At 40.2% G+C, this 14,514-nt stretch overlaps 1 protein-coding gene across 2 annotated transcripts in view; it reads right to left on the reverse strand.

Annotated features, from left to right (window-relative positions):
• Window positions 1-14,514, reverse strand: part of AHCYL1 (adenosylhomocysteinase like 1) — a 40,625-nt gene that overhangs the window by 6,568 nt on the left and 19,543 nt on the right. For both annotated transcript variants that reach the window (XM_043876589.1, XM_043876591.1), the window contains exons 2-9: window positions 8,452-8,563; window positions 6,157-6,300; window positions 4,707-4,807; window positions 4,200-4,302; window positions 2,505-2,599; window positions 1,816-1,922; window positions 880-996; window positions 562-625 (exon numbers count right to left, since the gene is read on the reverse strand). In XM_043876589.1, coding sequence (XP_043732524.1) covers window positions 562-625; window positions 880-996; window positions 1,816-1,922; window positions 2,505-2,599; window positions 4,200-4,302; window positions 4,707-4,807; window positions 6,157-6,300; window positions 8,452-8,563 — 843 coding nt within the window. The remainder of the gene's footprint in view (window positions 1-561; window positions 626-879; window positions 997-1,815; window positions 1,923-2,504; window positions 2,600-4,199; window positions 4,303-4,706; window positions 4,808-6,156; window positions 6,301-8,451; window positions 8,564-14,514) is intronic.

Genomic DNA, 14,514 nt, shown 5'->3' on the forward strand with positions numbered 1-14,514 from the left:
GATAAAGGAAATAAAAGTATCACCATCAGGGAAACGAGACCAAGGAAGAGCAGCCTGGTCTGAAGGTTACCTTCAGATTCTTATTCTAGGAAAACTTGATTAACTGTCACTTGAGAAGTATCTAACTCAAGACAGTCTAGCAGCTCAGGAACTTCTGTGGATCATTGCTTATGACAATAAATATAACCTCATCATCTGTTCTAGTTTAGAGATAATCAACTATAGGTCACTTCAGATTCTACCCTTCACTGGCCACCTGTGGAGCCAAAATGCTACATATTTAACTCGAGTTAAGTCTCATAAAAGGTTACTGTTATAACTGGGGGGAAATGATGCCAACATTCCATATCATAAGACAAAGTGGTGCAATCTGAAAACTCAATTCATTCCATATGTCTGTATTTGTGTGAATAAAGGACTTTTGCTACAATTTTGAGATACTTTATCTAAAAGCATATTCTAAACTCTTTATCAGTACTCTACACTGACAACACAAATCTCCTTCACTCAACATTTGTAACAAGCCCGTGAAAAGGCAGACACTGAGGCCCAGCTACTTACCTCACCATAGCCACACACTACCACTTGTTTCCCACCAAACATTACATCTGTGGTCCTCTTCAGGCTGTGGAAACAGACAAGGGCTCAACTCAAACATTATCAGCTGAAACACAGTCCCTCTGAAAGTAAGTGTGGCGCAGCTCCCCATGAAAACTTCAACTAGAAGCTGGTTGGGCTCATATGAGATAGAACCCCTCTAACAAACTTTTAAAGCCACTGCAAGACCAGGGGGCAAAACTGGAATGATATCAGACTAACATTACAACCCAACCCAAATTTATCTCCTACAAATATGAATAATTATACATTTCAACCTACCCATCCAAAATGGATTCTCGGCAGCAGTATAAGTTATCAAACTTCTGTTTGGTAACAGAATCATTGACGTTCATGGCTGGAACACAGAGCTTCCCAGCTTTGGAGAGCTGATACAGCCTAAAGGGAGAAGAAAGCCACAAAAACAAAAACAAAGTTAGCTGGTAAAACACAGTAACTGGCAAAGTCTGCCTAATTCTCTTCAAGCTCTGTGCTGCCCTCCCCAGTCTTATTTTTTGCCCAAGAATATCAGTAAACAAGGTATTTCCTTGTTATCCCTCCTCATGTCTTTTCATTTTCTCTTCCCCAACCCCCACTACTTTTTTTGGAAGGAATAAAACCAATCTTTCAATTTAAGAAATTTACTTCTCTTCCATAAAAGGGGATATAGTTCCTTAGACCAAGCATTTTCTCAATCTTTAAAAAAACAAACAAACCCACGCCTACTTCTGATAAAGATTATCAATGATTCTGATGTGGTTCCGTGCATGTGTGTGTTTAAGCATATGCAAGGTACCCCCAAATGAGAAATACTCTCTCAGGTATTTTTTAGGTATTACAACAAGCAAATCATATTTTGCCCAGGTTTATTTTTTATAATATGTATAACATGTAGTTTTACAATAGATTTTTAAATTTCAAATATTAAAGTATAATCTAAAATTGAATACAGTTTTTCAAGATATACTCGCTCCCTACCTCCTAGCACTGATTGGGAATCACAGTGAATAAACAGGTGAGAAAACGTCTGAACTAGAATCTGAAATAATTTCTTTTAGGGTCTCCCTGATTTTTTAAAGGTAAAAACTCAAAAGTGTTATCTAATGAAAATACTCCCATTTAAGTTACAAGTCTGAAACACAGCCCTAAAGCCTAAAAGAGACCAGAAGAATCTGCTGAGGCAAGGACACAAGGGGCAGCTACTCCAGAATCTGTTACCTGTGAACACCAGTCACGCTCTCTTCCACAATGCCTCGGATCTTCTTAAACACGTTTGGATACTTCTTATAAACCCAGTGGGTTAAGTCTCCCCCATCATCCAGGATCTATAGAACAGCCAGAAGACTTCTATGGGCATTCAGGCTGCTAGAGCTGGGGGGAACTTTGAACCCACTTTCTGCACTAGTAAGAGAGCCCTATATGTTTTGGAAGAGCACTTCTCAGAGCTCCTTAGAGCAGGTTTAGATAGTGGAAACACAGTCAAATTTGTTGGTGTAAAATGGTTAAAAGGATTCCTAAGTTTGTTCTAGGCTATAATGAAGAGTAGCAGTAGGCTAATCACAGACTCATTTTCAGTCTAGAGCCCTGAAATACAGCCCCTTGGAACACAAAAGGAGAGCTGGGGCAGGGAGGAAAGAAACCATAATTCTACTCCACAGAGATACCATATCATGTTCTTCTCTATCATTCTGCTGTGTTTGAGCCACATGTGTTCAGTTGGTCTTACCCTTCTCCCGCCTTTCCATTCAGTACTGAGACCCATTTTGAAAAGGTATCAAGCTAACCACTTTGGCAACAAAGTAAGTGTATAAGACCAAACATCCAAAACATATTTAGGGAACCATGCTTTGAGGGAAAAAAGGAAAGAAATCCATTGTCAAGAGTATAGGATGAATATGCATTATTACCATATTGGCTTGCCACCCATCCATGTTCACACAGCGGTCAATACACCACCAGAAGTCATCTTCTGACTCGCCCTTCCAAGCAAACACTGCAACTCCTGTAGAGATGAAAACATATCAGCTGATTCCTCCTTTGGGGACTGTCCTATCCCAACATCTCTGAGACCTGAAGAGAAAAAGGCTACGGAAATTATTCTGGAAAGGAAACAACTTACGAAGGGCAGAAAGTTAAGGGAGCATCTTTAGTCCAGAAATCAGGCAAGAATTTAAGGGATTTTTATTTTTAAAAGTATTTTAGAACCTTAACATGTTATTCTCTTTGGTCAAATTTTTCTTTTGAATGATTTATTTATTTTTGGCCGTGCTGGGTCTCCGTTGCTGCATGGGCTTTTCTCCAGCTGTGGCGAGCAGGGACTACTCTACTTGCAGGCGTGTGGGCTTCTCATTGTGGTGGCTTCTCTCGTTTTGGAGTATGGGTTCTAGAGCACACAGGCTTCAGTACTTGAGCACATGGGCTCAGTAGTTGCGGCTCCTGGGCTCTAGAGCACAGGCTCAACATTGAGGCGCACGGGCTTAGCTGCTCCGTGGCATGTGGGATCTTCCTGGATCAGGGACCAAGCCCATGTCTCCTGTATTGGCAGGTGGATTCTTTACCACTGAGCCATCAGGCAAGCCCCTCTTTGGTCATTTTTTATATGCAACTTTCTTCTAAGGAGATAAAATGAAGCGGGAATCCAAATGAAGTTGTTCATTACATTGCTTATGTTAGCAAATATCTTGAAACAACCTAAATGTTCAACATTAGGAAAATAGTGAAGTAAAAATCACATGGTCACATGACTGTTATAAATGATATGGTCAAATTTTTGAAAGACATGGAAACTACTTCTGAAAATGTTATATTTAGGTTATAAAATTGGATACATACTGAGACTTATTTCATCTCTGTAAAAAGTGAACAGAAAAAATGAGAAATATGATAATATATTTATCATATATCATGATAATATATGATAATAAAAAAAGGAGATAATATATTATCTCTGTGTAGTAGGATTTTAGGTTTCTTTGGGAACCTCTAAAATTTTCTGCAATAAACATCTGAAAAGAGTAAAGAAGAAAAACAAAAGTGAGATACAGTTGCTTTCTGAGGATCAAAGGAAAGTGGAAGACCCTTAAAAAAACTTCAGAGTGATTTTCCTTTGAACATTTTAACAATAAAAATTGTTTTATGTTTAACTAACTCATAACTAGTTCATATATTTTCAGTGCAATACTGAACACCAAATTATCTAATGAACTATCAGATCTAATGAACACAAGGTACTTCTTGTGTCCTCTCAAAAGTGATGAAACTTTTGTGAAAGGAGACCAGCTGAGCTCATACTCATATAGCTCACATAGTTTAAAGTTCTTATTCATTTAACATTAGAATTAGGCATTTCTCCACATATTAGATTCTTTACAAAGACCACTTTTTAAAAAAGTGAATGTGTACAAAGATCATTTTAAATGACTATATAATGTTCCACTATGGATCTGGATCTTCACTGTCCATTTCCTTCCTTTTGACATTTTTTATTACCCTCTACATTTTATAGCTCCGAGACATACATGACAGTAAAGATAATTCTGGTATGTAAAAATGATGTTTGGATATTTACTTTGAGGTAAACAGTGGACAAAAGCTGAACTTACCAGCCTCAGCCAGCGCTGCAGCCACCTCATTCTGAGTGGAGTAGATGTTGCAGGCAGACCAACGGCACTGAGCCCCCAGGGCGCAGAGTGTCTCAATCAACACCTGTGCAGATGTATAAAGAGAGGGTGAGGAAGGCGGCCAGGCAGGAGTGCTGACTAACAGAACAATACCTAGGAACTCAGTGGCAACAGGCGCAACACTGGCAAATAACAACAGGGTGTAATCCACTACTTAATGCACCAGAATCTACCTTGACCCAAAACAGGTAATCTTAGTAACATATTTATAGCTATCATATTTTGCAAATCTAGATCTCCCTAAGGCAGGTTTGTTAAAAGTAAGTTATACAATCAAAGTAGAAAACCTCGTTATAATGTAACTGGAAGGTCCAGTTAATAGTTAGCATTTGGAAGTTAGATAGGGAAGGAAAAGCAAGTAAAAAAAAATCACCACGCCCCTCCTCAACCCACCACCAGAAGTCCATCATTTTCTCCCAACAAACTCACCGCTGTCTGGGCTGTGATGTGTGTACAGCCCACTATTTTAGCACCAGCCAAGGGCTTCTCCCCCTGAGCACGTTTCCTGAGTGAAATCAGAGCAGACATGTCTGTGAAAGAACAGAGGATTTGAGCTAGGTCTGCACTAGTGAGATCATTAATTTCTGCCCCAGCAACATCTAGGGCTGAGATATGGTGCGGTAAGGGAGAAAAACTATTTTTCTTTTTTGGCCTTGCCACACAGTTTGTGGAACTTTAGTTCCCCAATCAGGGACTGAACCTGAGCCCTTGTCAGTGAGAGCACAGAGTACTAACCACTGGACCACCAGGGAATTTCCTCTAAGCATATTTATTTGATGTCTGGCAGCTTCAACTGTAGAACATGAGCAGGGAGCTGTCATCCAACTACCTGGAATTTCTCTCTTCCTCTACTATTTCAGACTTATATGTAGAGGGCTTGAAAGTGAAAAGTGAAAGTGTTAGTCACTCAGTTGTGTCTGACTCTTTGTGACCCCATGGACTGCAGCCCGTCATACTCTTCTGTCCATTGGATTTCCCAGGCAAGAATACTGGAGTGGATAGCCATTCCCTTCTCCAGGGGGATCTTCCCAACCCAGGGATCAAACCCAGGTATCCTGCATTACAGGCAGATTCTTTACCATCTGAGCCACCAGGGAAGCCCATAGAGGGTTTATATGTAGTCAAATTCTCAGAAGTGGAAGGTGAGTGTCATCGTTCATTTGGGAGAAGAAGGAGTAGTTATGTCACTGGGTAATGGATTATACAGAGTAAAATCATCATATCTGGAAGAAAGACCTTGCATCAGCAGAAGCCACTTGCTTCTATTCACCTATGCAGTCTAATCCTATCCGTCGGTTTTTTTGAGTTCTGTACTCCCACCCAGTATAGAACATGTCTCCAGTGTGATAAAAAAGTAAAGAGACATTATTTTGAGTGGGGCTGGGTAGAAAAACCAAGATTTAACTGATTGTCAAATTATTTTTACTCTTGATCCAGCAGAGGGTGCTTAGGATCAAAGACCAAAAGAGACCCTAGGTCACCACATCCTTAGCTGAAAACCCTCCCAACATTTGCTACTTCTGGGAAATCTGGGTCTCTGAGATTGGCAGCGATGGTAGGATCCCGCAGAACTAACCACTATGTACTGATCCAGGATTTGCTGACTCTGCAAGCAGATCTCTGAATATGGTGTCATGGGGGAGGAAAAGAGAAGCTACTCTGTGTAATTACCACACACTGAGAACAGGAAGCAGCAGAGAGAACAAGAACAAGAATCCTGAGGCTCGAGCTCCATACAGAGAGAGCTGTTTATTTAAAAGTTCAGGATATTGGAGTTTCCCAGGAGACTTTCGTTAGCTTTCAAGTCTTAAATTGTTTGTGCATCCTGATGACCAGCAAGTGCGTTGCTTCTGGTCCCCGACTCACTCCCTTTCTTTACCTTGCTCTGCAATCTCAATCTCCCGGCGTCCAAATTCTGCCTGCTTGATGTTCTTCACACAGAAATTGCTGCTGCCCTTGGAGTTGGTTTGCTGCTTTTCTCGGGGGGAAACCTCATCATCAGAGCTATCTGTGTAGGATGCAGCTAAAGCCAGGAAAGAAAGAAATGAGGGAAGAAAAACCTCAATGGCCCCAACTCCACAGAGTACAGTCCCCAAAGGACTCTCATTTAAGTTAAGCAAACGCTGTTAATTGGAGCCACCTTTTACATCACTCTCCGTTCTACTTCAGGTCTAAGAAATGGTATGAATGAAACTCCTGTAGGTCCTTCAGTGTTGCAGCTCTTTTACACATCCTGATAATTTTGCCATCAGTGCCTGTGATAAGGAGTTATTGATCCCAAAATATGCACCAGCTCATGGGGCACTTGGTCCCAACTGCGACTGGAACCAGACATGGCAAAAATGGAAGAGTAATTTAGGGCATATAAGGAATGCTATTTCTATAGATCACCAGTTCTCAAAGTATTTAAAGCATCTATCAGAATCACATGGACGGTTCACTGAAACACAAAAGGCTAGGTCCCACTGCCAGAAATTCCCATTCGGTAGGTTTCAGGTGGCACCCAGGAATTAACATTTCAAACAAGTTCCCAAGTGCTGCTGATGTTGCTGTTTAGAGGAAAAACTCTGAGAACCATTAATGCAAAAGGATAAAAACAATAAGATAATCTTTTATTACAAAACTTTATAGAGATTTTACATTAGGTTGCACCAAGGAACAGAGAAATGACACAAAAGATAAGCAGCTCTGGTTCTATTGCCAGCCCTGACATCACTCAAGATAGTCAACTTTATAAAAGAAGCCTCACAAAAAGCTAAAAATGTCCTTTCAGATAGATATGCAAGAGGATATATAACAATCGCTTTTTACCTTTCAAATCACTTCTTTTCCGCTTTCCTGATCACTGTCTCAGCCAGTATACCAGGTCTCTCAGTGACTGCTACATACACATCCTCCTCTGTCCAGCTAGCACAAATAGTACTAAAGGTTATCTACCCACTAGGACAATTTAACTCTATCACTAAGCTTTTTAAAATGCTCTACTAGGTCCCCATAAAACATGGCCATCAAGATCTTTAAAACTTCCTTAAAGCTTTTGTCACTCATCTCAACGTTCTTTCTCTTATAACTCAATCTTCCAAAATTTTTTCTTTCTTAGCTATAACTAGCCTGCTTGTCACCTATCACTTTTTGTATCTATCTCACTCCAAGACACTTTTTCATTTATGACAGCCATTATATTTGGAACTTTCCCTGCACACACGCCCACAGTGAGTGTGCATATTCACTTCTTTTCAAATGAACTATGTACATACACTACCATTCGTACTTGTCTGCTTATCCTGTCCATGGTGGGACACAGTGTAGTGGCACAGGGCAGATAAAAAGTTTTCAAAAACTGTTTATTTTTTAAAAGTCCTTGTACCTCAAGCCCAGTCCTTAAGTTAATAATACAATGCAAACAAGATTCTGGCAAAAGAGAAGAAATGGTTTTTGGTACAAATTCCTTTGCTGACATTTACAGCAATCTATGACCTTGGGCAAGTCTTTTAATCTTTTAACAATGTTTCCTCAAGTTGAACATTGAGGGGGTTGGATTATATGCCCCATTTCCTCCAGTACTCAAACTAAGATTGTATATCCTTTTCCATGGTAATTTTCTAACATCCTCCTCTGAAGTTGAGAGTGGCACAATTCAAAGCAGAAAAAAAAAAAAAAAAAAGATTACTTACATAAGGTTAAGATAGAAGAGGAAAACTAAAAAAAGTGAAATACCAATTTTTATTGTGATGATTCACGTAGTTAAAAGGCAAGAAAAAAAATAGGTGGCAGGGTATATCTTAAACAAAGAAATCAGAAATTATGCTTCCAAAGTATACCTCTTTCTCAAGTCCAGCTCTGTCAGCCAAAATGACCTTCTCCCTTCTCAATGTGGGTAGATAAACGTGGGAATGGGAACCAGCCCAGTACTATCAACCACGCACTGGCCACAAACCACAATCAGAAATCATCAGAGGAGGAAAGTCTCAAGACAACAAAAGCTTCTCCAGCTATAAGCCTTGCTGGGAACATTCCCATTGCCACCCGCTAGTTATCAGCTTTGAGCACAAAGATGGGCAGTCCTGACAAGAGGTATTTTCAGATCCTAGATAAGTGAAGAGAACTGGGTAGAGCACTAGCTCAAGGCTCTGGAACAGGGAAGAGAGAGCAGAGAGAACACGTTTACACCTACCTGAACTGTAGCTGTCCGTGGAGGACTGAGAGATAGAGCGAGACAAAGACCGCCGGCCAGTCTTGGTGGGAAATTTGGTGAACTCCTGCATGTCATCAGCAAACTGAATTTGCTATAAGAGGAAGACGAAAAGTTTTAACTTAAAACAAGGACTCTATGAAATGTTTCATTTTTAAAGGCCATACAACGTCTCCCCTAAAAGTTAATGTTATCACGTGAAAGTGAAAGTGGCTCAGTCGTGTCCGACCCTCATGGACTACAGTCCATGGAATTCTCCAGGCCAGAATACTGGAGTGGGTAGCCTTTCCCTTCTCCAGGGGATCTTCCCAACTGAAGGACAGAACCCGGGTCTCCCGCACTGCAGGCAGGTTCTTTACCAGCTGAGCCACAAGGCAAGCCCAAGAATATTGGAGTGGGTAGCCTATCCCTTCTCCAGCAGATCTTCCCGACCCAGGAATCGAACCAGGGTCTCCTGCATTGCAGGTGGATTCTTTACCAACTGAGCTATCAAGGAAGCCCTAATGTTATCATGTGGCTCCTACTAAATCAGCAATTCTTCCACCAGAAATGAGGGTGGCAGAAGCTATTCTCTGACTCCTCCCAAAATGCCAATTACTATCTCTTCTCAAAGGTTTCAGCAGAATTTGGGGCGGGGGGAGGGGGCGGCGGAGAGAAGAAGGGGAGCAGAGAGAGAAAGCTTAAGATCCAACTTCATTCGGCATTTGTCTAATTTTACAGGTCTTCTTTCTCACATTCCATAAGGTTTTCTTTCCTCTTATAACCTTGACACATTAAAGTAAACTTTTTACCCCCTTGTTCACAACTCTATCCAAAAGCAGGCATAATCTCTTAGGGTTTCTTCTTGGTTTTTATTTCAGAATATTCTCTTGTAGTATATCTTATCCTGAAGTTAGCAATGGTTTTGTTACTTGAAAAGATTATGAAGAGATGCCTTAAATGGCGATGGGCATGGGGGTGCTAATAGCCAGAGTCCAGTCATATACCTATCCTTTACAAAGGCAATGGAATAACACCAGAACCTGCTATATCCAGTGAAATACTAGAATATCCTAATAAAAATTTAAAAACACTCACCATAATAAATTCCAACTAATTTGAAGGAAGGAGAAAATAATAACTTGGTAAACTCTGTGTTTAAAACTTTCTTTAATGAAATAAAGCAGAACAAGATAACTGTTGAAAGGATACTTGGAAGACTGGCTTTAATAAATGGCAAACAGCTTACAATTAAAATTACCTATAGATAAATTCATGAGTGTCTCTAAAGTGTAGGAAAACACTCTATGAAGTGGTTTAGACCTTCCTGAATTCCTGTTTAAACTGATAAACCCTTTCTTTGAAATGTAAAATAAACCTCAACCTCAGCTGAAAAACAGAACCTGAGATTCTGAATTGAGAAACAATTTAAATTTGAGAACTTGAATCAAGCTTCTCCTCACAATCTGACTAAATCTGAAAAGGTTCCCACAGAGAATTCATTAATCTAAGCTTTCAGCAAACAACTGGAAATGTAACCTATTACTGGAAATGTAACCTATTACAGATGAAAATCTTCTCTCCATAATGCTGGCAGCCTGGTTATAGGCATTTTGAAGCCAGCGTTAGTAAACTGTCCATTATTTACCTCTGCTAAAGGCTCCCCTCCTGTCACATGTACCCTCGAGCTAGGGCAGCATCTGGTGGCAGTATAAGAGTCAGGCTTAAATGTGCAGCTAATATGAACAAGGCGGTTACTGAATTAGGAGGAAAAAATAAGGAAGCAGTAATCAAGAGAATCAAGATTTGTATTTTTATACCAAGAATCAAAGCAGAGAATACTGTCTTTGGCATTCAGCCTTCTTTATGGTCGGACTCTCACATCCATACACGGCTACTGGAAAAACCATGCTGACGTTACTTTGCCAACAAAGGTCCGTATAGTCAAAACTATGGTTTTTCCAGTAGTCATGTATGGATGTGAGAGCTGGGCCATAAAGAAGGCTGAGTGCCGAAGAATTGATGCTTTTGAACTGTGGTGTTGAAGAAGACTCTTCAGAATCCTTTGGAGAGCTAGGAGATCAAATCAGTCAACCCTAAAGGAAACCAATCCTGAATATTCACTAAAAGGACTGATGCTGAAGCTCCAATACTTTGGCCACCTGATGTGAGAACCAACTCATTGGAAAAGACCTTGATGCTGGAAAAGATTGAAGGCAGGAGAAGGGGGCGACAGAGGACGAGATGGTTGGATGGTATTACCAACTCAATAGACATGAATTTGAGTAAGCTCTGGGAGATGGTGAAGAACAGGGAAGACTGGTGTGCTGCAGTCCACGGAGCTGCAAAGAGTCAGACACGACTGAGCAACTGAACAATAATAATACTGTTGTCATAGGTATCCAATTTTATGGTTTTTCTTTAGGTTATTTTGTAAAATAGAGAGGAGGCAGAGTCCACAAACTTTCTTTTTTTTTTTTTTTTAAAGTATAAGGACAGATCCTAAAGGTGTGGAAGGGAAAGAGAGCTACATTCTGGGCACCTAGCCCAGGGTCTTGTACATAGAAAGCATTCAACAGTTATCTGTGGGATGAGTGAGCCTTTCATATTTCTTGTCTAAGATCAAACCAATCAAATTTCAAAAACAAATACTAAAGACTCAAGCAAAACTATATATACTACACCTGAACTTAATTAACAAGCACCTTTAAGCATCTGAAGAAACAGCTTTTTCAGTTTAGGTGCTAAAACTTTAAATAGCTTAAATGTCAAAAACACAACTGCCTTTCCAAACCCAAACAAACGCACTTACTGAAGTGGCCACTAGTCAGCATGTGGCCTTCTAGATAGGATTTCCCACTGCCTGTTCACATGACTTCTGCAGTCAGCAAAGCTAGTTTTACTGAAGGGATTAATCAGGACCAAGGTAATGACTTTCAACCCAATATGCAGTTATTTTGGTGGCAGAAAAAACACACAGTCAAGAGACTATCAACACCATTCAACACTGTGCAGAGGCAGCTCCTCCAACAGCTTCCCTGCTCTTGATACGGGCAGCCTGTTTGGAAGCTGCTCTCCTGTCTGTAATAGCTGTTACAATTCCCTCCCCTGATCATCTTTTTACTTCCAAAGGTTCTGGAATATTTTCAGACACCACCTACCTGGGGGTAGAAGGGTGGGGGAGGGAACTGCAGTAACCTTTTCAGTTTTTAAAACAGAGAGAGAGCCTGCTGTGTCAACATAGAAATGTATTTCTTTGGCAACCTAAGGACTAACAGTCATAATCCCACCTTGTTATTATTACAGCTCATCGGTAGCCTAAAGCTTAGCAAAATCTTTCCCATCTAAAAATACAAGACTGTTGCAAGTGGCTTACTAACCACTGCAGCACCTCAACTCTCAAATAATGAATATGGTCCATATTTGAAGTGAGTAAAAAGTTAACTCAGGCCGTGACATGAATGGGTTACTGTCTATTCTTGCAGCATTTTGACAATCTCAGCGCTTACAAGCAAGACGATTCAGATACACACAGATGCACGATAACCTTGTCTTCTCTCTGACCCTGAATAACTTGCAGAAGAGAACCTGTATCAACAGCTGCTGTTGTGAAATGCAGCTTCTCTGCCAGATTCCACCAGGCCTGCAAGCTCCACTGGCTGTCTTCACAGCAAAAAGCTCTGTCTTCTCTGTGGTGAAGTACCACCTGGAGTGTTATTCACCTTCACATTGTAAATAAAGACAGTGCTGCCAAAAGCAATTTATAGATATCACAAGTTTTCTCTCTAGTGAAACCAGATCTCAATAATACCCTTCTAACTGGATTGGACTCACTCCATTTAAGCTAAACCCGGTCATTTAGGTGAAAACAAAATACAGACAATGACTACAAAGTTGTTATGTTTGCATTACTTCCTATTTATTATGATTTCTTCCAACCATTATTAAGTTTTAACTGGTATGCTTTCATATTTCTTCAAATCTAGATCTGTAAAGACTGCCAGGTCTAAATATGAGGTAGGATGGGGATGGAAGGGAGGGGAAAGAAGATAGGTTGAAATCTAAAGTGGATCTGAAAACCAAAAAGTCCTATGCTAAAGAACTAATCTGTGTTTTGATACTCACCTCCATAAACAGCAAACACACAGCAAACATACCAGTGTTCCTCTTTGTTTGTTTGTTTGTTTTTGGCCATGCCACATGGCCTGTAGGATCCCGGTTCCCTGACAGGAACTGAATCTAGATCCACAGCAGTGAGAGCACCGAGTCCTAACCAACGGACCACCAGAGACTTTCCACCAGTGCTCTATTCTTGAACTAGTATCAGTCACATCTGAGAAAGGTTAAAATATCAGACTGACCCATTCTCCAAAGAGTACATCCAAATATGGAGGTCTACTTGCTGTACCTTAAAAACTCAATTAAATGTCAGGCCAATTTTACATGCTAACTATCTTAGAGCACTTTTAAAAACATGATTCTTATCTATGTGATACTGAGAATGGTAAAAAAAAAAAAAGTTCTACTGAAGAAACAAATTGGGGTATGGTATACCACCATCTCGTGGTAAGTCTGGTGACAGTGAGCTAAGAATTGCTCTACAGAACTTAGCAAGAAAAAGGAATCACAGGCAATTGAAAACAACTCCAGAGAAGAAAAACAGCTGTTTACTATTCCTTAGTTGATCCTAATTGATATTTTTTACCATCAGAAGCTGAGAAGTTTACTTCCACAAACACATGGTCTATCTACTCAGATATTTAAATAGCTTAGTTACACTTCCTTCCCAGGTACCACCCGACTTTGCTTTCTAGCTCCTAAATCAGAGAATTAACAGCCACGAGAATTCTACTATGACACTACAGCCAATGGACAGTTATCAGGGTAATACTCAGAGTATTACATTCATTTAGTCAACACATCTAGTAGGCACCAACTAAGTTGTCGGTGCTATTATAGGAAAGAGCTAAGAAAGGAAATGTGGTCCCTTACAATCTGTAGAAGTGTTCTGATCCACAGTGTAACCACCCAAAGCCATATGACAAATGGCTTTGTCATAGAATTTATTGGTTCTTTAGGAACATGCTAGATACTGTAGTCTTCACAGCCTAATCTGGATATTGTTTAACTGAGGCCCCCAAAAACCAGAGGTTAGGCTAGACAACTTATTATTAAGATATAATTTCACATGCCTATCTAATAGTTTTTAATTTCCTCAGAAAGGTTTCCTCCTAAGGGTGAAGAACTAGGCTCAAAGGTAAACAGCAATTATTAGGAAAACACATCATTAAGAAAGCACAGCTTGCACGTGAACAGAGGGATCGGTCCTCCTTACTGCTGAGGATTATCTGAAGGGCCAATACACCTTTCCCGGTACACTGCTGGTTTTCTGAGATATTCTCAAATTTACATAATGTCCCCCTGTCCCCAGCATGTATCGTGCAATCTCTTCTGTTTAGAAACCATGGTCAGCGCATCTCTTAGCTAACCCTTGGCAAGTGAGCAAAAAAGTGACTATCAGAAGCTAGAAATTTTAACAAAGGCAATTATTAAGCAGTATGCTAGAACACCTTCCAGGATTCCTACCACATCTTTCTAATCTTTTTTTCCCACACACCTTTTGGCTAATTTATTCTTTCTTCTACAGATTTTACTCTCATCTGCCTTTTTTTTCCCCCTCAGAGGAAAAGAAGAAAGTACGGCTATCAGGATAAAAAGGTCCAAGACCTGTTCTTAATACTTATTGATCAGCCTGATTCCCATTTCAAATGAATCCAAAGAAACAGTTATCAATAAACACTAGCTTCTTGGTACAAGGACTATATAAATCTGAACATCTTTCAGACTTGTAATTATGATGGCAAAAGAAATTTCCCAAAGATGAAGGACATCCTTTTCTCAACTTGTAGCCTGCAGGTATATCAGAAAACAATTATCTCAAGGGAATTGATCTCAGGCCACATAGTCAAATCCAGAGCCACCTCCAGTCATTTCTTCCATTCCCTGGCGCAGAAACCAGTCTTCTGAGACTTGGTAGGTTTGGGCTGCTCACTCTCCTGCTTCCCA

The sequence above is a fragment of the Cervus elaphus genome, chromosome 20 (assembly GCF_910594005.1).
Source record: "Cervus elaphus chromosome 20, mCerEla1.1, whole genome shotgun sequence".
Taxonomy (NCBI): domain Eukaryota; kingdom Metazoa; phylum Chordata; class Mammalia; order Artiodactyla; family Cervidae; genus Cervus; species Cervus elaphus.